This window comes from Talpa occidentalis, unplaced genomic scaffold (assembly GCF_014898055.3).
Source record: "Talpa occidentalis isolate TD23 unplaced genomic scaffold, MPIMG_talOcc4v2.1 talOcc4.9, whole genome shotgun sequence".
Taxonomy (NCBI): Eukaryota; Metazoa; Chordata; class Mammalia; order Eulipotyphla; family Talpidae; genus Talpa; species Talpa occidentalis.
In genome coordinates, this window is record NW_023605305.1 from 32817227 (window position 1) to 32842572 (window position 25346).

At 36.9% G+C, this 25346-nt stretch overlaps 1 protein-coding gene across 10 annotated transcripts in view; it reads right to left on the bottom strand.

Annotated features, from left to right (window-relative positions):
- TUT4 (terminal uridylyl transferase 4) overlaps positions 1 to 25346 on the bottom strand; it is a 107434-nt gene that overhangs the window by 54123 nt on the left and 27965 nt on the right. For all 10 annotated transcript variants that reach the window (XM_054691451.1, XM_054691450.1, XM_037500420.2 and 7 more), the window contains exons 3-6: positions 22829 to 22992; positions 12076 to 12192; positions 2787 to 2964; positions 561 to 649 (exon numbers count right to left, since the gene is read on the bottom strand). In XM_054691451.1, coding sequence (XP_054547426.1) covers positions 561 to 649; positions 2787 to 2964; positions 12076 to 12192; positions 22829 to 22992 — 548 coding nt within the window. The remainder of the gene's footprint in view (positions 1 to 560; positions 650 to 2786; positions 2965 to 12075; positions 12193 to 22828; positions 22993 to 25346) is intronic.

Genomic DNA, 25346 nt, shown 5'->3' on the forward strand with positions numbered 1-25346 from the left:
CCTGGTGTCATCTTATTGAATATTAAAATTATTCCTGAGGCCTCCCTGGTGGCACAGGGGTTAAGTCTCAGTCAACACTATCATCACTACAACCTGAGTTCGATTCCACATGGCACAGTAGACCTCTCCTGTCTTACCTGCTGCTCCCCTTAGTAGTGTACTTCAGTCAATCCTCCTGTTGTGCTACCCACTCTGTCTGATGAATCCTTTAAATCCCCCATACCTCTGGCTTACAACCCCGTTCTTCTACTGTCAAGGTCTGAAGCAAGAAATAATATCAATTTCTGCACCACTTACCATAAAAAAAACTATTCAACAGTGAAACATAAGCATTTTTCCTTTTTTTTTTTTTAACTTTCCTTTTTCCCCCGTACTTATTTTATTTCACCTATGTCAGACACCTAGTAGTAATTTCCAAATATATGCACAATTTAATCATGCCAACACTCTACAAGCCAGACTTTTACAGTATCCTATAGCTTCTCTAAAAAGACAGTCAATAAAAAATGCTAAGTGTTAGTTAAGAACTATACAAGATGGGTTCTTTTCTAGTTACTTACCTTGGGAGGAAATTTTATATCTATATTAACATCACTACTTTTCAGAGCAAACTTAGTCAGAGACGAGCCGTACAACCTAAGTGAACATTCTGGAAATAAAGAAAACATATCAAAGCATGTAACAGCATACAAATATGGGAACTTTAAAAAGCAGTGGTAGGAAAATTGCATATATATTAATTCCTTATCTTCTAATTCCAGTAAAACAATTATAGTAGAATGACATCCTTTGTAACTATCTACAAAATACTTACAGTGTTGTAAACCAATGTTATTGCCACTAAAAGTGTCTAAGTGCCCAAGGTCAAATGCGTAGATTAAGAAAATGAAGCTATATATACACAATGGAACAAGACTCAACTATAAATTAAAGATGACTCTTGTTATTTGTGACAACATGGATGGAACTGGAGAAAGAGTACGAAAAACACTACTATACTGAATGTTTTACTCATGTGGAATGCAGAAAAACAAAACAAAAGATCATATAAAAAGAAACCAAAAACAATCCATAGAAATCTACTGTAAAAGTGAAGCTACTGAGGGAAGATATAGGAGAGGGAAGGTAGAAAAGCAAAGGGTTATAAGAAAGTCCAATGGACTACAGTGGAAGACTATGGGTGTGTTGGTGGTGGGTAAAGTATAGTAATATAAATCTGAAGATGTGTGAACGTACACCTCTGAATCACAGATAGTGTAAACCAATGTAATCGCAATTTTAAAAAATTAATAAAAATAATAATAATGCTTCTCATTAGGGACACTGAAGAAAGAAAATTTACTTATTAAAGGTCAGTGTTTACACAAAATTTTAGTAACAGTTTACTCAGGAATCACCAGCTGTATGTTTAGCAATTATTACATGAGATAAGGAAAGTACTAATGTAGTCATAACTTTTGTCCCAGAATATATTTAATTACTTTTAGATATTTACATTCACGTTAAAAAAAAATTGCACTTTAAATGGAAAGGGATTACAGACACACAATGTCAGTGCTCTTTACAAATATAATTATTGGGACTTTCGTGGTGGGCATGGCATAATATACATTGGTAGAGGTGTGAATCTATACCCCTAAAACACACACAGGTTTGTAAATCCATGCTACTTCAAGAAACATAACTTTTTTAAAAATATAAAGTAGAGCCAAGTCAATTTGATATTATAGCAAACCTAAAACCAACAAAACTCTGTGACTTCTAAGAGGTCATAGAACAAAGTAAATAGGAAATAACATTACCTACATCGTTCTCAGACTATCAAATACATTATTTTGATAATCATAAGGCAACTTTTAAAAGGCTCTCAACAGAGGGCAAGCTGAAAATACTATAACTGAGACTGTTCAGGCAGATTCTTTTCTCAGAAAGCCTAAGTTCATACACAGTTGAATACATAAAAGTCTACTTTTCTAGTTTACAAAATATCTGAAGATCAACAAAATCATTAAAAATTATAAAAATTTCATTTCTTAAAATAGTGAATTATTTCTATATATAATTTAAATAGGTATTCAATGTATTTTAGATAGAAAACTATATTACAGAAACAAAAAATGAATAGATCAAATGAGCAGATTCTAATTTTAATTTTAGCTTTACATTACTTCTTATAAATCTCACAATGGATCTAAATGAAGCTAACATCCCTTTGGTGGTAAGAAGTAAGTCTTACTAATATAAATTTTCTTATATCCAATACTTATGTAAAAAATTGATGAGGGCTATGCTAATAATCTATATATAAATGTCTAAACTCAGTCCATACTCAGCAACTGTCTGTAAGGCAAGTGAAAAAAAAATAAAATTGCTAATTTTACTTCTAATATTGCCATTTAAAGTACATTTAACTTCCCCCCACTGTTAACTCAGTGACGGTTGGAATGTATTGATAGATACTGAAAATAATGTTAACTACAATTCCATTAAGAAAATCAACAATACTGGAAAATAAACATTATATATAATATCTGATAACTAAGAAATTACCCTGTATCTGGCCATTTAAAAAAAAATCACCTTTTAAAAATTAGTAACAAAAATTATTGTTATAATTCTCCATTTTCCATTTTTCTATACTATTTCCCAAAAAGTCATTTATAAAACAGTAAAATTCACTTACTTTTAGGTGAAAAAAAAAATGAAAAAAGAAACACCTTAAGTTCAAGATTAAGCAAAGAGAAGAGTTGTGTGGTTTAAAAAGTAAGTATAAAATGTATTTGTACCTGGTAAAAATGTTGTTATAACCTTTGACATTTCCTCCACAATTTCCTGACGGACTCTGAGGTCATCATCTGTTATTCCTTGTTCTTTTGCTAATTCAATAACTGCAATACTTAAAGCAGCCAAGTGTGCAGGGGAAGGAGGTGGAAGAGAACGAAGCTCACTTTCTTCCTGTTTTTCCTATTAGTGTAACATTTAACAACAACAACATAAATATAATCCATTTTAATGTCCTTATATTTAGGATATAAGGACGGAAATGTGTTAGTTCAACAAATACTCACCTCTTAAGTGTTAGTTTTAAGACACCTAGAATATGAAAATGAACAAAAGAAACAGAGATCCCTGCCTTTGTGAAGGAAGACTGGAAGAATAGAAAGTGCTATTGGAGAGGTTGCTGTTGAACATTAAAAAATAAAACATTTTATTTTACTGCCTGCATAAATTCTGACATACAACATTAAAGCCAAGATACCATAATACTTAGCTGATAATTTTGTTGCAGCAAAGAAGTATGTCTTACATATATAGCCGAATTCTTGAATCTTCTCTGACTAGCATTTACAGTATCAAAGAGTCAAAGAAAACATCCAGGTTACCATAACCTTGAATACCATTACAATTAATGAAACTAATATTTATTTTATCCAACACTAGGCAATATGTCTTTTAAAAAATACTATTCTGCTTAAAGTTTGAAAGTGGAGCTAAAGGGGGACGATATTATATATACACAATGACACTTATTTTCTGATTAAAAAAAGACATGCAAAGTACAAAAGCTACATAAAATACAGAAAAAATGCAAATAAGGAAATCACCCACAATCTCACAACCTTCTATTTCCTTCATTTTTAACATAACTGAAACCACAGATTCTTTCATTTAATATGATGTAGGCATCACCTATTACATTTCAGAGGTGAAACAATCTCTTATTTTTTGATACAGAGTTCCCTTCAGACCTAATAATTAAAAGCAGTTTGCTTAATCCTCCCCATCACCATATACTTTATCAAAGACTTTTGTCTAGGGCCTCCTCGGTGGCGCAGCGGTTGAGCGCTGGGTTGCTAAGCTGCCCGCAGCCTCTGCAGCGCAGGTTCGATCCCCGGCTGCTCCCCGGCCACTGGAGGAGGGTCCCACATGGCGCGCAGACCACTCCTGCCGCCCGTTGCTCCCCTCAGCAGTGTACTTCAGTCCTTCTGCCTGCTCTGCTCCCTGCTCTGGCTCTGGTGAATTTTCTCACCTCCCGGGCTTCTGACTGTACCCAGTGCTTGTATAAATAAATAAATCAATCTAAAAAAAAATAAAATATTTAAAAAAAAACTTAAAAAAAAAACTTTTGTCTATTCCTAATTTTATTGTTACCATATTCAATCTTAACATATAGTAAAGTTTAACTGAGGTAGAGTATTATCAAACATAGGAAGTAAGATAATCTCATTTTTATGTTTCTATGACCACTTCCATAATTTTTAATTATAATCTAATTCTTGGATGGATGCCTAAGTTTTTTGGTATTTTTTTTTTTTTTAGGATTCATCCAAGGTATTAACAAAAAATGAAAAATAATACAAGATTTATATTCAAAAAATTGTCTTTAGGGGCCTCCCCGGGGGCGCAGCAGGTTGAGCCGAGAGCTATGAGGGACAGGAAGCTATCCGCAGCCTCTGCAGCGCGGTTCGATTCCCTGCCAGCCAGGGAGATACCCACATGGCACAGCAGACTTCCCGTCCTGCCCACTGCTCCCCTCAGCAGTGCTTTCGGTCTGTCTGCCTGTTCTGCTCCCCGCTCTGTCTCTGGTGAATCCTCTCACCCTCTTGCGCCTCTGACCTGTACCCGAGCTCTTGTATAAATAAAAAAACCTTTGAAAAATATATTGTCTTCATATGCCTATATGTACCACAAAATGCTCAACTTGCTTGATACTGTAGATTATCATAGAAACAGGAAGATTAAACACATGAATGAAGACACTCCTATCCTACTGCCTCAAACATTCTCATTGATAGCCTCATATCGTTGATCATCCTCATATGCTCCTGACAGCCTCATATTTCCCTCTATCATTAATATAATGAAGTCCCTGACCTTATGCAACTTACGTTCTAGTGGAAAAAGACACACACATACACACACACACACACACACACAGAGTAATTTATATTCTTCCATAAAATAAATGAAGGAAATCCTGCCATTTGTGACAACATAGATAGATGTTGAGGGCACTATGGTTAGTGAAATAAACCAAACACAGAAAGAAAAAGATAATATGATGTTATTTACATGTGGTATCAATAAAAGGGAACAGAAACCAAACTCATAAATATGAAGGACAGACCAGTGGTTTCCAGAGGCAGGGTTTAAAGGGGTAGGCGAAATGGGTGAAACTGATCAAAAGGTATAAATTTCTAATAGTAAGTCCTGGGAATATTATATACAACATGGTGACTACAGTCAACAATAATGCATAGTGTATTTGAAACTAAGGGAACTTTGATTATCATCTCAAGAAAAAAATTTGCAGGCCTCCCTGGTGGTACAAGGGGTTAAGACGCAACCTATGAAGCTGTCCATAGCCACTGCAGCACGAGTTTGATTCCCCCCACTGGCCAGGGGGCTACCCACATGGCACAGCAGACCTCACCTGACTTGCCCGCTGCCTCCCCTCAGCAGTGTATTTCGGTCAATCTGCCTGTTCTGTTTCCCACTATGTCTCTGGTGAGTCCTCTTACCTCCCCCCACCCGCACATCTGGACTGTACCCCAGTTCTTGTATGCATAAATAAATCTTGAAAAAAAGAATAAGAAAAGAAAAAAATTTTCAATTGTGTGTGGTGATAGATTTTAACTAGACTTACTGTGGCAATCACTTCACAACAGATACATATATTCAGTAATTATACTGAATATTGATATTCAATATATACTGGAACACTATTCAGCAATCAAAAAAGATAAACTAATGTCATTTGCAGCCACATGGATGGAGCTAGAAAGTAGAAAGGATTATGCTCAGTGAAAAGTCATAAAGAAAAAGAAAAATATTGGATGGTTTCACTTATAGGAGGAATATAGGGGAACCAAATAAGGGATCAAGAAAAAAAAATTAACAATAAAAAGCAAAACAAAATTAACAGGCAACTATAAATCAGAGACATTCTGCAGAAGAGGGGGAGGGAGAGGGACCAAAACAAGGGCAGGAAGAGCACAGAGGACTATGGTGATGGTGCATGGGTGAGCTGGTGGTAGGAATTCTATGGGGACTACACCTGAGAGAAGCAAACACTGATCCCAGCTGGCCAGGGAGCTACCCACATGGCACAGCAGACCTCTCCTGTCTTGCCTGCTATTTCCCTCAGCAGCGTATTTCAATAGATCTGCCTGTTCGTTTCCCACTCTGTCTCTGGTGGGTCCTCTTACACCACCTACCCCTCACCCCTGGGACCTCTGGCCTACACCTCAGTTCTTGTATGCATAAATAAATAAATCTTTAAAAAAAGAAGAATGTGAAATTCCGAAATGTTAAAAAAAAATGAACAACGATGTAATAACATATATACATTTATTAAAAAATAAAAAGTGTCAGCTTAAATCTGTCCATATTTTTATTGGGTTGTTTACTTATTCTGAGTATTGAAAACTGTTTACATGTTACATGTACAAACAACACACCAGATATGATTTGCAAATATTCTCCCAGTCTGTGACTAGTATTGTACATTCTTCAGTATCTTTCAAAAAGCAGACATCTAATTTTGAGAACGTTTCAGTAATTTTTTCCTTTTTTTCCTTTCCATTTTTCTGCCTGCCTAATCCAAATCAAAGATTTCCTCCTAATTTTTTTCCTAGAATGTTTATACTTTTGGGTTTTACATTTTAGCTCTGATTCATTTTAACTTCTTCATACAGTACAAGGTATACATCAAAATTCTTTCATTATGTATTTAATTATTCTAGAACTATATGTTTAAAAATTATTTCTCCACTAAATGTTCTTGAATCTTTGTCAGAAATCAATTGTTCACATTGTGTGGGCCCATTTCTGGACTTACTATTCTCTCTTCTGATTTGCCTACTTGATGGTAATACCACACTGTCTTATCTTTTTATGAGTCTGGAAATGAGGCAATGTTAGTCCTCCAACTTTGCTAATCCTTTTCAAAGTTCATTTAGATCTTCTAGGGCCACTGCTTCTCCTTAAGAGTTTTAGAGTATGTTTTTCAAGTCAGAATTTTGGTTGGCATTCTGTTCAATCTACAGATTGGTTGGAAAAGAACTGGTATTGAACATCAATTCTTCTAGCAAGGTTTATTTCTCCAATTTCTCTCAGAAATGGTTTGCAGTTTTCTGTATACAAGATTTGCATATTTTTGATGCCATTATAAATGATTTAATTTCAATTCCATACTGTTTATCATTAATACATAAAAAAATACAACTGATTTTTACATATTGATGTCATATTCTTCAACCTTACTAAACTCATTCATTAGTTGATTTTACTGGCTATTTCACATAATATAGTTTTACTTCTTTTCCAAACTGGATGACTTTTATTTCTTTCTTTTTTTTTTTGAGGATTTATTTATTTATGCATATAAGAGCTGTGGCACAGTCCAGAGATGTGGGGGCAGGAGGAGGGGTGTTTTGGGGGTTGAGAGGACTCACCAGAGACAGAGCAGGGAACAGAACAGGCAGAATGACTGAAACACACTGCTGAAGGGAGCAGCAGGCGAGTTAAGAAAGGTCTGCTGCACCACGTGGGCTGCTCCCTGGCTGGCCGGGGGATAAACTCGTGCTATGGAGGCTGTGGATTGCTTCATAGTGCGGTGCTCAACCCCTTGCACCACCAGGGAGGCCCAACTTTATTTCTTTTTCTTGGCAACTGCAGTGACTGGAACCTTTAATACAATTTTGAATAGAAGTAATAATACCTTCTATCCCTGAATTTTTTTTAGCGTGACAAAATATACATAAAATTTACTGTCAACCATTTTTAAGTATACTTTTCAGGGCATTAAGTATACTCATGTTATGATGAAACCATTACCTCAACCATCCACAGAACTCTATTCATCTTACAAATTTAAAACCCTATACCTATTAATGATAATTCCCCACTCCCCCAGGCCCTGGCAACCATTCTACCTTCTGTCCCTATGGTTTTGACGATTATAAACAACTCATATAAGTAAAATCATATAGTATTTTTCTTTATTATGACTGGCTTATTTCATTTAGCATAATATCCTCAAGGTACATCCACTGTAAGACGTGAGAATCTCTATCCTTTTTATATGTATATATAAATGTGTATATAGACATTTTTGCTTATCCTTTCCTATACTGGACATGAGTTATTTCCATGTTTTAGTTATTTCCATGTTTTAGTTATATGAATAATGCTACTATATAAGCTTGAGTGCACAAAAGTCTCTTCAAGAACCTGCTCTCAATTCTTCTGAATACATATTTTGCTTTTAATATTTTGAAGAATCACAGTATTGTTTCCCATGATAGTAATTTTTAGTATATTTCTCCCGAACCTTTGGAAGACAGCATTCAGTCTTTAATTTTTACACTGATATGCTTTAACATGTTCAGGAAGGTCCCCTTCTATTCTTAGTTCACTGAGACTTTTTAATCAGGATTTTTTTTTAATGCCTTTTCAGCATTTATTGAGATACTCATATAATTTTCTTTTTTTGTTTGTTAACATAACAATTACATTGATTGGTTTTCTAATATTGAACTTACATTGCTCTCCTGGATTAAGTTCCACTTGGTCATGATGAATTTCTTCATTTAGCATACTGTTGGATTCAAGCTGCTAAAATAATATTCAAAATTTTTGCATCTATGTTCACAAGCAATACTGGTCTGATTTTTTCTTTCATTATAATGTCTTTTTCTAGTTCTGGTATCAGAATATAGGTAACAGATTGAATTCCATGTTTTAGAGGAATTTGTACAGAACTGGGATATATTTATTAATTATTGCAGAGTTCAATAATTTTTTTATTTCCCAAATTCTTATTTCTGTTTCATTTTGGAGATTTCTATTGCTCTCTCTTCAAGTTCACTAATCTTTTCTTTGATATTATCTGATCTATCATTAGTTCTGCCCAGTGCATTTTTCATTTTAGACATTGAATTTTTCACTTCTGTAAGAAAAACTGAAACTTTTTTATATGTTTCATATCTCTATTAAATTTCTAGAACATCAGGAATAATATTATGTTAACTGTAGAAATGTCCTTCTCCGTAAATTCTGTCAGTTCAAGGTCAGTTTTAGTTAGCTGATTTTTCTCCTTATCATGGTTCATACTTTTCTGCTTTTTTATATGCCTTATAATCTTTGACTGAATTCCAAGCAATGTGAACTCCGGGGGTAGAGGAGAGTGTGAATATTTTGTATTTCTCAAAATATTCTCAGGCTTTGTTCTATAATGACATTAAATACTTGGAAATAGTTTGTCCTTTTGGGTCTTGCCTTTTAAAACTTTAGTCTGGGGCCTCCCCGGTGGCACAGCGGTTGAGCGCTGGGTTGCGAAGCTGTCCGCGGCCTCTGCGGCGCCGGTTCGATCCCCGGCTGCTCCCCGGCCACCGGAGGAGGGTCCCACATGGTGCGCAGACCTCTCCTGCCGCCCGCTGCTCCCCTCAGCAGTGTACTTCGGTCCTTCTGCCTGCTCTGCTCCCTGCTCTGGCTCTGGTGAATTCTCTCACCCTCTCGTGCTTCTGACTGTACCCAGTGCATGTATAAACCAAACAAATAACAAATAAATAAATAAATAAGACATGCCTCTAGAAAATTAAAAAAAATAAATAAATAAAACTTTAGTCTGGACTGCATTTAGTTTAGGACAAAAGAGCCCCCAATATGAAAACAAAGATCCTTCTCAGTATTTGAACCAACGCCACATGAAGTATGAGGTTATCCAGTCTAGTTAGTGGGAAGGTACTATTCCCAGGTCTGTGTGGGACCTGTTCTCTCAAGTCTCTTCAAAAAGTTCTCTCCGTGTCTTCACGCAGACTTCTTACACGTCCAAAACAATCTGTATTGTGCTGAATACTCTGAGGGAATCGTCCATAGATATTTGGTTTTCTCTCTGGATAGTGTTCTCTTTTGTTATTCTATCCTGTAAACTTTATCCACTTTGGGCACTCTGAACTCAAGCTCATTATCTCCTCAACTTTAAAAGTCTATTGGGTTCCCTTCTTCCCATGGTGTCAAAACTCTCTCAAGGCAGGGTAATCACTGGGCTTATCTCATTAGCTTTTCACTCATTGCCTATTCTTAACTAACTAAAAACCATTGTTAGCTACTTTTGTCTTCTGTTGTTTCAAGGTAATCAATTTCACCAAAAGCAGAATCAAGTGGCTGTTTTTCAGGGATAAGTCTTCTGTTTTAAATTTTTTCCTGTATAATGTATATAATGTGTATTGGCGTTCTTTTGAAGTTTCTTGTTTTGAATTCCCTGAGCTCCCTGGAACTAATGATTGGCATCTTTCAGTATTTCGGGAAATTTCCTAGTTATTATCTCCGATACTACCACTTGGCCTCTGGACAGTTAAATCTTCTGAAGTTTTAATTAAATAAAAATGAGACTGATAAAATTTGAATTTTTTCCTTCTATGTTCCTGCTATTTTAATGCCATTTTTTCTCTAAAAGAAAAATGTATTAAGCACCTACATGTGTCAGACACTGACCCAGGCAATGCAAAACAAAAACAGATAAGATACTGAGCCTGCATTCTAAAAATATTGTATACTGAAGTATAGAACAGGAAAATCATAGACATATACAATACAGTGTAATTGAGCTGCTATGGAACTACTGAGAAGGAATACTTAAACCATATTTGTTAGAAAGGTCAGATAAAGAATATTCTCAGGGCCTCCCTGGTGGTGCAAGGGGTTAAGCACCGCACTATGAAGCAATCGGCAGCCTCTACAGCACGAGTTCGATCCCCGGCTGGCCAAAAAGCAACCCACATGGCGCAGCAGACATCTCCTAACTCGCCCGCTGCTCCCCTCAGCAGTGTTATTTCAGTCCAGTCTGCCTATTCTGTTCCCCACTCTGTCTCTGGTGAATCCTCTCACCACTCCCCACCCCGCATCTCTGGCCTGTACCCCAGCTCTCGTACGCATAAATAAATAAATCTTAAAAAAAAAAGTCTCAGAGAAGATACATGAGCCGAGCCTTTGAAATGAGTTACATTATATAGTACTAACATTGTAACTTTGAAAAAATTAAAAAGCTAACATACTATTTAAAAAGAAAAGCATTCTATTCATATTTATGTCTATGAAATGTTTAAATAAAAATAACTTACAAATTAGGAATTCCCAAAATCTAAAACTTATTTATAAGATCTTGCGGGGTGTGACCTTCATCTCATACCATTTTCCTGAGCTTTCTTTGCTTCTACACTAGAACTCTTTTAGTTCCTCATATACCATGTCCTTTCCTGACTTGAGATTTTTATTCATGCTGCTTTATGTAAAATGCTCTCAACTTATCCCTCAATGTCAATCATCTTTTTGTCTTTGTAAACTGCTACTTCAAGGTTTAAATCAAAAGTCACTTTCTAGAGTAAACAAAAAATCTTTGTGCTTTAACTTCTTAAAGTGTCCTTAGCATATTTCCCCTGTTAACAAAACTTGTTCTTAAATCCTATTCAGTGTGTCTTCACCAAAACTTTAGAAACTTTGAAGGCAGAAAGCATGACCTAGACTTACAGCACTCAAAAACTTAATAAATATCAGTTGGGTTTTAAACTTTCAATATTCTCCAGGATGAACAAACTGGTCTCTGAGGTTCCCCTCCTGACTAGCTAAGAAAAGTAATCACAGCTTTCATTGCTATCACTTCAATTACTAACATAAGGTTGGATAAATAACTTATTTTAGTTTCATAAATTAAAAAAAACAACAACAACAAAACAACATTGAGGACCTCCCTGGTGGCACAGGGGGTTGAGCACGGCACTGTGAAGCTATCCGCAGCCTCTGCAGCACAAGTTCGAGTTTGATCCCTGGTCGGTCAGGGAGCTACCCACATGGCGCAACAGACCTCTCCTGTCTCGCCCGCTGCTTCTCTCAGCATGTATTTCAGTCAGTCTGCCTGTTCTGTTCCCAACTCTGTCTCTGGTGAATCCTCTTACCCCCCACACCTCATCTGTATCCCAGTTCTTGTATGCATAGATAAATAAATTTTTAAAACACACATATTTGATGTAATTTTACCATTTGAAAAAGAAAATATTTTGAAAAAGAACTTACCAAAATATTTTTCTTATGCCGTTTCTCCTTTATATGTTTATGAGCCCCTTGGATGTTTTCAATGTGAATTAAGCAAAGTTTGCATAGATAACGACAATTGGTATATTCTGGTGAGCGCTGAAAGGTTAAAACAATGCAGTTTTTTAATAGAAAACAGAGAAGTAAATTTCTGAGTATAAAAGTGAATGATATAATTACATAAAAAGACAAAAATAAACATTCAAGGAACAAGCTTTTAATTCTTCACGTCTTTTTAAATTTTTTTTTCTTCTTTGCAGTAAGCTTTTAATAAGTGAATCAGTATTTATAAGCCACAAATAGTGGAACTGCTCAAAATAGTCATCATGGGAGATCATATACTAATCCTAAACATTATCATGCTAAGTTAAATATGTTTGATAATTATCTAATATAGTTTTTAGAATTTAATATAAGATTTTTTATTTTTTAAAAAAGGCAGTCTTAATACTAGGTTTTATTCCAATGCTATTTCAAAAGTTGGTTTCAGATATTCAGTGTTTTTCAGTACAAAAAAAAAATCAAATTCATCCTCAACTAAGGGATTTCGAATAATGAACTGCAAATATAGAAGACACTTCCAAAGTGTCTTTACACTCCAGTCTGTCTGTCTCATTGCAATAAATGAACAACCTTTTGAGGAAACTATTCTGAAAGGAATACCAATTTGACACACAAAAATATCAGTCACAATATTTTAAGCATAAATTATGTATGTATTCTTGAAATAATTTTAAAAACTTAATAATTCATGTCATTTATGTGCCAAACAACTATACTAATTCCCCTATTCAAAGTAATACAATGTAAGATATAATCGATTGGTATTATCTTCATTTGGTAGATGTAAAGAAAAAAGCTCATAGAATTTGCAACTTTCACAAGGATAAAATATTAAACGGCAAATGCTGAATTTAAATTCATGCATAACTAAATCCAAAGCCTCTACTTGTAATATTACAAATAAAATTACAAATATTAATAATATTAAAAATAAATATAATATTATAAATAATGTTACAAATAAATATAATATTGTAATATTACAAATAATAAAAAAGACAACATGTGTTAAATTTTAATATGTTGCTTCTAGTGCCTTATATTGAAATTGCTTAATTTTTAATCATAGCTTAATATTCAATAGGCTTCAGCACCTGACAGAGTCTCTCACTTCAGAATATTCTATGATTTTAAATGGGAAACCTGCCCCAAATTTAACAACAGTCCTGCCACAGACTAAAATAAAAAGTCGTTTTTTATGGAGTAACTATTAACTTTACAACAACCCTCTAAGGATTCTCCTTTTTACGAGCAAAGCAACTAAATCTTAATGGATTAAATAATTTGCCCAAAGTGATAAGCAAATAATACAACTCAGCTCAACCTAGTCATTCCAATGTCTTAGTATAAAATTCTTTCAAACATGTCTTACCTAGGGAATGAATTAAACTGTCACAGAGATGTCTACCTCTGTGAACACAATTACTTCTTAAATCACCAAGTATTTTCTAAGCTCACAGTGTATGTCAAAGATTCTTCTAGGAGCTGGAGATACTAGTATAAACAAAATAAATTAAAATCCCTGTCTTCATGAAACTTACTTGATAGGAACATGGGAAACTCCAACACTTTTAAAAATATGGTCATCAGGGCCTCCCGGGTGGCGCAAGGGGATGGGCACCACACTATGAAGCTGTCCACAGCCTCTACAGCATGAGTTCAATCCCCAGCCAGCCAGAAAGCAACCCACATGGTGAAGCAGATCCCTCCTGGCTCGCCCACTGTTCCCCTCAGCAGTGTAATTCAGTCAGTCTGCCTGTTCAGTTCCCCTCTCTATCTCTGGTGAATCCTCTCACCCCCTGCATCTCTGGCCCGTACCTCAGCTCTTGTATGCATAAATAAATCTTTTTAAAAAAATAGGGTCATCAGGGCCTCTCTGGAGGAGCAAGAGGTTAAGACGCAACCTATGAAGCTATCCACAGCCACTGTAGCACGAATTTGATCCCCGGACAGGGAGATACCCACATGGCACAGCAGACCTCTCCTGACTCGCCCGCTGTTCCCCTCAGCAGTGTACTTCGGTCAATCTGCCTATTCTGCTCCCCACTCTGTCTCTGGTGAATCCTCTCACCCTCCCCACCTCTTGCCTGTACTCCAGCTCTTGTATGCATAAATAAATAAATCTTTAAAAAAAAAAACAAAAGAACAAGAGACTTTGGAAGGCATGAGTAACAAACAGATATCAAAAAAACCACAGACATCTGTGCTGATACTGGATATTTACATCATTGCTATCTAAATCAACAAATATTTTCCATGCTTCCAACCTTTATTTCATCCCAGTCCATTCTTTCCTATAAACATCAAATATCGGGCCTCCCCGGTGGCGCAGCGGTTGAGTGCTGGGTTGCGAAGCTGCCCGCAGCCTAGGCAGCACCAGTTCTATCCCCAGGTGCTGGGCGAGGGTCCCACATGGCGCGCAGACCTCTCCTGCCGCCCGCTGCTCCCCTCAGCAGTGTATTTCATCAATCTGCCTGTTCTGTTCCCCGCTCTGGCTCTGGTGAATTCTCTCACACTCCCGCACTTCTGACTGTACCCAGTGCTTGTATAAATAAACAAATCTTTAAAAAAAAAAAATCAAATATCCATTCCACCCCCATGTCTTACTTTTCCCAAGGATTTATCTTTGCTGCTTCATATACTGATAACTTTCCATTCAATTTTCCCTATTTACTTTTCTTGAAAACACATTTTTCACATTAAAATACGTAAAGGTTTTACATAATACCTTTCCCCTACCCACCTGAGTCAACTGCTAGTCATTCTTAGACTCAGTTCCAATGTTGCCTCCTTATAAAACTTCTCTCAAGGGGGGCGGAGCAACATGGCGGCGAGGAGACGCTGCGAGTAAGATCTCCCATTAAAAAAAGTTAATAGGGAGGAAAAGCGGCAGGTCCCAGTGAGAACTGGGACACGGAAGATAAACGGACGACTCCAGCAAACTACCTGAAGAAGAAAGTTACCATAAAAGAGGACTAGAGGGGAGGAAAGCGCAGAACCCTGCTCCCCTCCCCCGCCCACAGAGGCAGCACTCTCCACCGGCAGAGAGGAGGAAAACAACAAACCAAAACGGCCAACAAGAACAAACTATGCAGCAAGCGGGACTGTGAGTGGAAAGGAACTATTGCAGCCACCACACCCCGTGAACGGGAGCTGTGGCGAACCCTGCAGGATCCGCCGCGGCGGTGAGCGAACGGCTCCGGGCGCCATTAGAGAAGAACAAAGACCCCGGGAGACGCGCACACAGCCCGGGCTGCCGGTAAGCTTGCGCGGAAAAACGGCGCTCTTGGCGGCGCGCTTGAAAAGCAAGTGCAGACCGGGATCGCCGCTGCCCAGGTCCCTGCGCCTGCGACCTAGGCTTGCGGGGAGACGCGCGGAGACCCTCACGGGGGTGAAAGTCCCTCCCTGAGTGAGCAGGAACCAGGCGCCCAGGCACGGGAGCAGTGCAAAAGGCGCCATTCCCGCGCCACTGAACTGGGCTACAGCCCGCGTCCTGGACCTGAGGGCTTTGAACTGAGACCCGGGGCACGAAAACTCGGGGCGTGGGTTCTCCACGACGGTGGGGCACAAGGCAGACACAGCACCCCAAAGCTGTTGAGGCTTACCCTACCATTCCCGCTCTATTCCCTGTCCCATGGGGTAGGGGGAGGCGAAAAACAGCCCCCCAAGGACAATAGGAGAGATCTCTGGCGCCACCTAGCGACCAGGAAAAAAAAAAGTCACTAACACCCCATAGAACAGGAAATTTCTTAAGACTGCTTGAGAAGGGCAGAAGGCTTCTGGAGGACCCAGTGGCCAGCCGGGAAGTTAGCCCACGCCAGGCCCCTTCCGACCAGCAGTCTGAGCCCACAGAGGGAGCAGGCACCCACGTCCGGGGCAGACCGGGCACACAGAAGAGTGTGCCTGAGACCGGAGGCGCAGGGACTGCATCCCGCTTCGCCATTATAGAACAGGGACATTTCTTCAGTAAAAACTGCCTAAAACCATCAGAAAGCTCCCCCAGAAGCCAGAGATGGCTCCTGCAGGAGCCAGAGGGGAGCGGAGAAGTTCACCCAAGATGCCAGCCAGTCCGAGCAACAAAGTGTCCCAACGCATACGACAAATTAGAAAACAGACAGTAGGGAGTAGAAGAACCACACGCAACCTAACAACGCCTCAGGAAAGAAGCACACCACAAAAAGAAAACCACTCCCCAGGTTGCAACGACAGCAACTTGGAAGAACTTCTGAGCCTTTCAGAAAGAGAATTTAAAATTGCCATGATTAAAAAAGTGATAGATCAGAAGAAGGAAATTGAGTCCCTAAAGAGGGAAAACAATGGTCAGAAGAATGAAATTGAGTCCCTAAAGAGGGAAGTAAAAGAAATGCAGGAGATCAAAGAATTAATGGAGGAACTAAAGAACTCTGGGAAAAGCAATGAAAGCAGAATAGATGAAATGGAAGAACGAATAAGTACTCTTGAAGACACAGAAATAAAAAGAACCAAAACAGAAAAGGAAAGAGAAGTATGAAGGAAAAAGAATGAAGAAAGACTCCGGGAACTATCTGACTCCATGAGGAAAGGAAATATAAGAGTTATAGGAATTCCAGAAGGAGAGGAGAGAGATGTAGGAACAGAGAAAATATTCCAGGAGATAATTGAAGAGAACTTCCCAAATGCGAAGAAGGAGCTGAAAACTGATATACAAGAAGCAAGAAGAACACCAAACTTCCACGACGAAAGGAAAAACACAGCAAGACACATAATAGTAAAGCTCCCAAGAATCCAGGACAAGGAAAAAATAATGAAGCTGACAAGAGGGAAGAAACAGATAACATTCAAAGGAAAACCAATCAGGCTGACATCAGACTTCTCTGAAGAAACACTACGGGCAAGGAGAGAGTGGAGGGACATAGTCAACAGACTCCAAGAAAACAGATGCCAACCAAGAATACTCTATCCCGCAAAGCTCTCTTTCCTCCATGAAGAAAGAATATGGACCTTCCCAGACAAAGAGAAACTCCGGAATTTCATTGCGACTAAACCCCCACTCCAAAAAATACTACAAGGAATCCTAAAGCCAGAACCTCAGAGGGACGAATAACAACGAAAAAAGACCAAAAAAAAAAAAAAAAAGTTATCAAAAGAATAAATAAATAAAATCAAAGGAAAGACAAACACAATGGGATATACAGATGCTAACATATCAATATTAACTCTAAATGTAAATGGACTAAACTCTTCAATAAAAAGACACAGAGTTGCAGCCTGGATTAAGAAACAAAACCCAACCTTTTGCTGTCTCCAGGAAACACATTTAGCTACAAAAGATAAAAATAGGCTCAAAGTCAAAGGATGGAAAACAATCCTACAAGCAAATGGGCCAAAAAAGAAAGCAGGAACAGCTATACTTATATCAGATAAAACAGACTTCAAACTCAAAAAAATAAAAAGAGACCCCAATGGTCACTACATTATGATCAAGGGGACAATACTTCAAGAAGAAATAACACTCATTAACATATACTCACCAAACGAAAGAGCACCAAAATATATCAGACAACTGTTGTCCTCTCTGAAAACAGACATCAGAGAAAACACATACGTAGTGGGAGACTTCAACACACCACTATCAACAATGGATAGATCAACAAGACAAAAAATAAGTAAAGAAACTAAAGCTCTAAATAAGGACCTAGAGCATTTGGGCTTAACAGACATCTATAGAACACTAAACCCAAAAAAAACGGAGTACACATTTTTCTCAAGCGCACACGGATCATTCTCCAGGATCGATCACATACTGGGGCACAAGACAAACATCAACAGATACACCAAGATTGAAATCATACCAACCATCTTTTCTGACCACAAAGGCATCAAACTAGAAATAAACCATAAAAAGAAGGCAAGGAACTATCCTACCTCATGGAGATTAAAAACCACACGAATGGAAGACCACTGGACTAACGAGGAGATCAAAGAAGAAATTAAAAAATTCTTTGAATTGAATGACAAGGAGGACACCAATATCCTAAATGTATGGGATGCAGCAAAAGCAGTAATAAGAAGAAAATATATAGCAATAGAAGCTCACATCAAAAAACAAGAAAGAACTCAAAGAAACAACCTAATCTCGAAGCTCAAAGATCTAGAAAAAACAACAAAAAAAACCCCAAAACCAGTAGAAGAAAAGAAATAATGAAAACCAAAGCAGAAATAAATGAAATTGAAACTAAAAAAACAATCCAAAAGATCAATGAAACCAAGAGCTGGTTCTTTGAAAAAATAAATAAAATAGACAAACCCCTAGCCAGGCTCACAAAGGAAAAAAGGGAGAAAGCACAAATACACAGGATCATAAATGAAAGAGGAGAAAACACAACGGACACAGCAGAAATAAAAAGAATAATCAGTAACTACTATGAACAGTTATATGGAAACAAGTTCAACAATCTAGAGGAGATTGACAAATTCCTACAACTCTACAATCACCCAAAGCTAGATAAAGAAGAAATAGAACACCTAAACAGACCAATTACAATTAGCGAAATTGAAATGGTAATCAAAAACCTCCCCAAAAACAAAAGCCCAGGACCTGATGGATTTACAAATGAATTCTACCAAACATTCAGAGACGAATTAGTGCCTATCCTTCACAAACTCTTCCAAAAAATTGAGAAGGAAGGGACAATACCAAACACGTTCTATGAAGCCAATATTACACTAATACCAAAACCGAATAAGGACAACACAAAAAGGAAAACTACAGGCCAATCTCCCTAATGAACACTGATGCAAAAATCCTCAATAAATTTTAGCTATCAGAATCCAACAATGTATCCATAAGATAATTCACCACAACCAAGTTGGATTCATTCCAGGGACACAAGGATGGTTTAACATCCGAAAATCAATCAACGTTATCCAACACATCAACAAAAAGAAATATAAAAACCATATGATAATATCAATAGATGCTGAGAAAGCTTTCGACAAAGTGCAACACCCATTCATGATAAAAGCCCTTGAAATTCTTGGGATACAAGGAACATACCTCAACATCATAAAGGCCATCTATGACAAGCCAACAGCCAGTATCATTCTCAATGGTGAAAAGCTGAAAGCAATTCCATTAAGATCTGGAACAAGACAAGGATGTCCACTCTCACCACTGCTTTTCAATATAATACTGGAAGTCCTAGCCAGAGCAATAAGACAAGAGAAAGACATCCAAGGAATCCAAATAGGAAAAGAAGAAGTCAAACTATCACTATTTGCAGATGATATGATAATATACATAGAGAACCCCAAAATCTCCACAGAAAAACTAATTCAACTCATCAATCAATTCAGTAAAGTGGCAGGATACAAAATCAACACGCAAAAGTCAGTAGCCTTCCTATACACAAACAACAAATCTGAAGAAGAAGAAATCAAAAAAACCATCCCTTTTATTATCGAAACAAAAAAAATCAAATATTTGGGAATAAATCTAACAAAAGAGGTAAAGGACCTATACAAAGAAAACTATAAAACACTGTTAAAAGAAATAGAAGAAGATACAAAGAAATGGAAAGACATCCCCTGCTCATGGATTGGAAGAATAAACATTATTAAAATGGCCATCCTTCCAAAAGCAATATACAGATTCAATGCTATTCCAATCAAAATTTCAATGTCATTCTTCAAAGAAATAGAACAATTATTGATGAAATTCATATGGAATCACCAAAAACCCCGAATAGCCAAAGCTCTACTGAAAAAAAAAGAAGGAAATGGAGGCATCACACTCCCAGACTTCAAACTATACTACAAAGCCATAATCATCAAAACTGCATGGTATTGGAACAAGAACAGACATACAGACCAATGGAATCGAATAGAAAATCCAGAAATAAACCCACAGATTTATGGTCAACTAATCTTTGACAAAGGAGCAAAGACTATGCATTGGAGCAAAGAAAGTTTGTTCAATAAATGGTGCTGGGAAAACTGGGTCGCTACATGCAAAAGAATGAAGCTTGACCACTACCTCACACCATACACAAAAATCAACTCAAAATGGATTAAAGAACTAGACATAAGACCTGAAACCATAAAATACATAGAAGGAAATATAGGCGAAACACTACAGGATTTGCACATCAAAGACATCTTTACAGACACATCACCCAAAGCAGTGATAGTGAAGGCAAAGATAAACAGCTGGGACTACATCAAATTAAAGAGCTTCTGCACAGCAAAAGAGACAATAACAAAAACAAAGAGAAACCCCACCAACTGGGAGAACATTTTTGCACCCAACACTAATGATAAAGGACTGATCACAAAAATCTGCAAAGAGCTGATGAGACTCAGCAACAACAAAGAAAATAATCCAGTCAAAAAATGGGCAGAAGAGCTAAAAAGAAACTTCTCTGAAGAGGAAATGCAAATGGCCAACAGATATATGAAAAAATGTTCAACATCACTTGTAATCAGGGAAATGCAAATCAAAACTACCATGAGATACCATCTCACACCAGTGAGAATGGCACATATTAAAAAAACTAGCAACAACAAATGTTGGCGAGGGTGTGGAGAAAAAGGAACTCTTCTGCACTGTTGGTGGGAGTGCAAACTGGTCCAACCACTATGGAGAGCTGTGTGGAGATTTCTGGACCTACTAAACATAGAGCTTCCATATGATCCAGCAATTCCACTCCTAGGTATTTACCCAAAGGACACAGAAACATCAATTCCAAAGAACACCTGCACCCCTATGTTTATAGCAGCACTTTTTACAATAGCTAAGCTTTGGAAACAACCCAAATGCCCAAAAATAGATGACTGGATCAAGAAGATGTGGTACATATATACCATGGAATATTACTCAGCATTCAAAAAAGATAAACACATGCAATTTGCAGCAACATGGATGGCGCTGGAAGGGATCATGCTCAGTGAAATAAGCCAAAAAGAAAAAGAAAAATACCGGATGGTCTCACTCATAGCAGGAATCTAGAAAACTTAAATAAGGGACCAGGAAAATGAATATAAGAAAGTGAAAATCAAAATCAACAAAAAACTATGAACCAGAGACACTTTTTGGGGGTGGGCGGGAAGGGAAGGATTGGGGTCAGAATGGGGCTTTTACAATTGTATGGGGGAATATAAAAATAAAATTTATTATTTAAAAAAAAAAATAAAAAAATAAAACTTCTCTCAAATTGATGCCTCTATATCTCAACTTGAGTTTGTCCCTCCTTTGTCTACAATCTCATTTTCAAACAATATTGTTATTGCTATTACTTACTTACACATTTTCTCTAATTAGTATATCCTAGAAAAACAGTATCATGTTTTTAAAAAATGCCACACATACCCCAATTTGACTTTTTATCAAAGCACATGAATATTTGCTTTCAATATTTATCTTGACAATATATAAATTGTCACTCAATATTTATCTTGACAATATATAAATCCTGAAAATCTACAATTCTAGGTCTAGGAAAAGAAAGTGAGAGGGAAGACAGAACCAAGTAAACTAGCAAATTGCAATAAAAAGTCTTCCTTCTAATCAAGATATTGTGAGACTAGCTATCCAAACCATATAATCTCCTCCTTTATGGACCTCTACTCCTTGATATTACATTCTATTTTTATAGGGTGACTACTCTCTCATAACTTCTATTAATACCCAGAATTGCCTTCTTCAATCTAGAAATGACCTAATTTTTCTGAACTACATAAAATCATACCATTTCTTTCTTTCCTATTTATCAAGAACAAAGACCTATTTTCTTGTATACATACAAATATCCCAAGTATCTATTTGTGAACAGATTATTTATGATTCATGATTCTTTCTTTCAACACCGAGCAGTGTTTCTGTTAAGGCAGGTATATGTATTTCTAGGTTAAGAAATTAACACTTAATAAGATACCAATAGCCAGAACAGCTCATAATTTACAAAAATTATTTAGTAAATACGTAAGAGGAAAGAAAAGAGAAACCACTGGGGAAAGGAGGAAATCTAGTAAATTGTGTAGTGTTTGCTAATTTATTTCTTCACTCCAAATGGACTATTAACTTCCAATGGGCAGAAACTGTACCATTTTCACCAAAATATTCCCAATGCCTACCACAGTACTTGCGAGGTAACAAGCACAAGTATCTATTTATTTGATGAATGAATAAATTAGGGGACAGCAAAAGGACAAAGTAATATTTTGGTAAATATACTATGCTTTGGTAAAAAGTAGGTATTTTATGTTCTGTAGACCATATAGTCCCAATAACTACTACTCAACTCAACTCTGCCATGGTATTATAAAAGAAGGCGTAGATAATATATAAACAAACAGCACAGCTGTGTTGCCATAAAACTTTGTTTACAAAAACAAGGGGCTTGGGGGGAAAAAAAAAAAAAACAAGGGGCTTGGTATATTTACCACAAATTTTAAAAAAGAAAAACACAAAAACAAAGGATTAGCTATAGTTTGAAGACCCCTGGGATGAATAATGAAGTAAGACTCACAGATCTAAGTATCTGCAGAACAAAGGGAGAAAAGATGAGAGAAAAGGAATGGGAAGTAAGGAAAGATGAATGTTATCTCTTACTTAGCAATAGAAAATAAAGAGTTGTATTTAGTAAAGTTATGAAACACACATTTCCCTCCAAATAACTGAAACAATATAGCATACCTTTTCCAGTCGAAAGATGTGATCTCTTTCTAAGCGTTCTTCTGCTTGTTTCAAGCCTAGCCTCTGTTCAGGTGTCAATGTAGATTCATCTATCACAGTGGCATTTTCTAAATAGTCCATCTCTGAAGAATTTTCTTTATTAGAGTCATCATTCTTCATTTTACCTAAAAAAGGAAGCAATCACTTCATTACCATTATCAGAACTGGTAATTTTTTTAACTTCTTCATAAAACAATTCAATTTATACACATACACTATCTTGTTCCACCAACCTATTATCAAAAGATGAGACTCACCAACACAAAACCAATACAACCATTTTTAGACTCTGAAGTATGATAAAAAGGCTAATCCCAAATATCAGTCACTGATACACTAGCAATTAAAAGAACAGATATACTCTAGACCACAAACCCACACCAGGCTCCTCTTTCGCTTTTACTGAAGTTCTGGATATCATAACACCAATATTTTTTTTGTTTATCTCCCTCCCAACTAGACTGTTATCTTTTTAAGGCAGAAACTATGTGTTTTCATCCTTACATTTCTAGCACCCAGCAATATAAACTTAGCATAAAAAGGGATCTGAGAGAAATGTGTTCTAGCCAGAGGAGACAACAAATGTGAAGGCTATCAGGTGAGCATTTGCCCTCACATCTGAAGAACTGCAATGAAGTCAAGCAGCTGGTGCAAAGAGAAAGAGTAAGAAACAGATAAAGGTAATAGAAATAGGGAGTGGGGTTGCAGATCACACAGGACCATAAAGGACACCAGCTTTTATTCTGATGTATGGGAAACCACTGAAACATTTTGTAGAGTATCAATGTGACCTAAATAATTTTAACAGGATCTTCCGGCTGCTAAGTTGAAAACACAATGAAGGGTGGTATGAATGAAAGTATGCCAATGAGTTAAGATTATGCTGCTCAAAAGTATGAGCCTGACTAGTATAATGAACCACATTCAGGAGTTTATTAGAAATCCAGTATCTCAGGCCCTGCTATAAACTTTCTAATCACAAACCTCTAGGAATGGAGCCTAGAAATCTTCATTTTAATACTATTTCTAGATGACTAAGAACTAAACTTTGGGAAGCCTAGATCTAGAATACTGTCAACTCAAATAATCACTAGGATCACAATCTCACCTCTCACATATTTGCTGCAATATCACCTTCTCAGTGACAAATTTGAATTTGAAATACCAGAAACGGCAGAAGCATTCCCTATGACCTTTCCTGATTTATTTTTCTCAGAGGATTCATCACAACCTAATTTACTATGTTTTGTTATTTGTGTGTTCTCTGTCTGTCTTTTCCCACTGGAATATTAACTCAGTAAGAACAGTGTTACCTGCTTTGTTCCTTGCTGTACACCTGGTTCAATTTCTTGCACATAGCAGACACTCAAAAAACATTTGTTAATAAATGGCAAATGGAAAAGAGGTAGAAGTGTTAGGTAAGAGCTAAAGCTGGGCCTAATGGAGTTTTATCCACTAATATCACATTGGCCTTAGAGTAATGAAATTTTTCTAATACTGATTAAGTCCAAAAAGACAATGATATAGATATAATCTTTAATTCTATTTAATTTACAAAAGGCAATCTAATAAATCATTAATTTGCATTTTTTCATATGAGGAAAAAAGTGTTAAATAATGTATAAACATAACTGACAAATATTATACATAGTGAAAGTAATTCTTTAAAACATGAGAGGCACAAAGTGAACAGGGAGCACAATGGACTATGATGGAGGACTACGGGTGTTTTTATGGTGGGTGTGGTTTTGTAATAACACATGAATGTGGAGATGATTCACCTCTAAATATCATATAATGTTGTAAACCAACGTTACCTCAATTAAAAAAATTAATAATAAAACATGGGAAGCACTTATTTTTAAAAAATGATTGCCATACTATAAATTATTCTTATTAATTCATTAAACCAAGTCTCCCAAAAGGACCTCTACTTGGTCTACTAGATTCCTTATGCTACTTCAACTTAACTCCATGTTCAACTTGTTCTCCATTCAACAAATAACAAAACTATAATCAAAGTAGTACTAAATGATAGACTCTACTGGATTATTTTACTTAGCCTTCACAACATAGGATGCAGCATCTCCATTTCTGAAATTATGAGCAAACTGAGACATTGTTTTAAAGGATAAGCAGCTTATCCAAGATCATCGTTCTTAACAGAGGAAATGGGAATTCAAACCCATGGAATTTTACTCAGACATCTACACACTTAACCATTTCACTGTCACCTCATTTATTTTGTTGGACTTTATTTTATCTTTATTTTTCCCCCTCAAAAAAATCCTGGGCTTGGGCCTCCCCGGTGGCGCAGCGGTTGAGCGCTGGGTTGCTAAGCTGCCCGCAGCCTCTGCAGCACTGGTTCAATCCCTGGCTGCTCCCTGGCCACCGGAGGAGGGTCCCACATGGCGCACAGACCTCTCCGGCCGCCCACTGCTCCGCTCAGCAGTGTACTTGGGTCCTTCTGCCTGCTCTG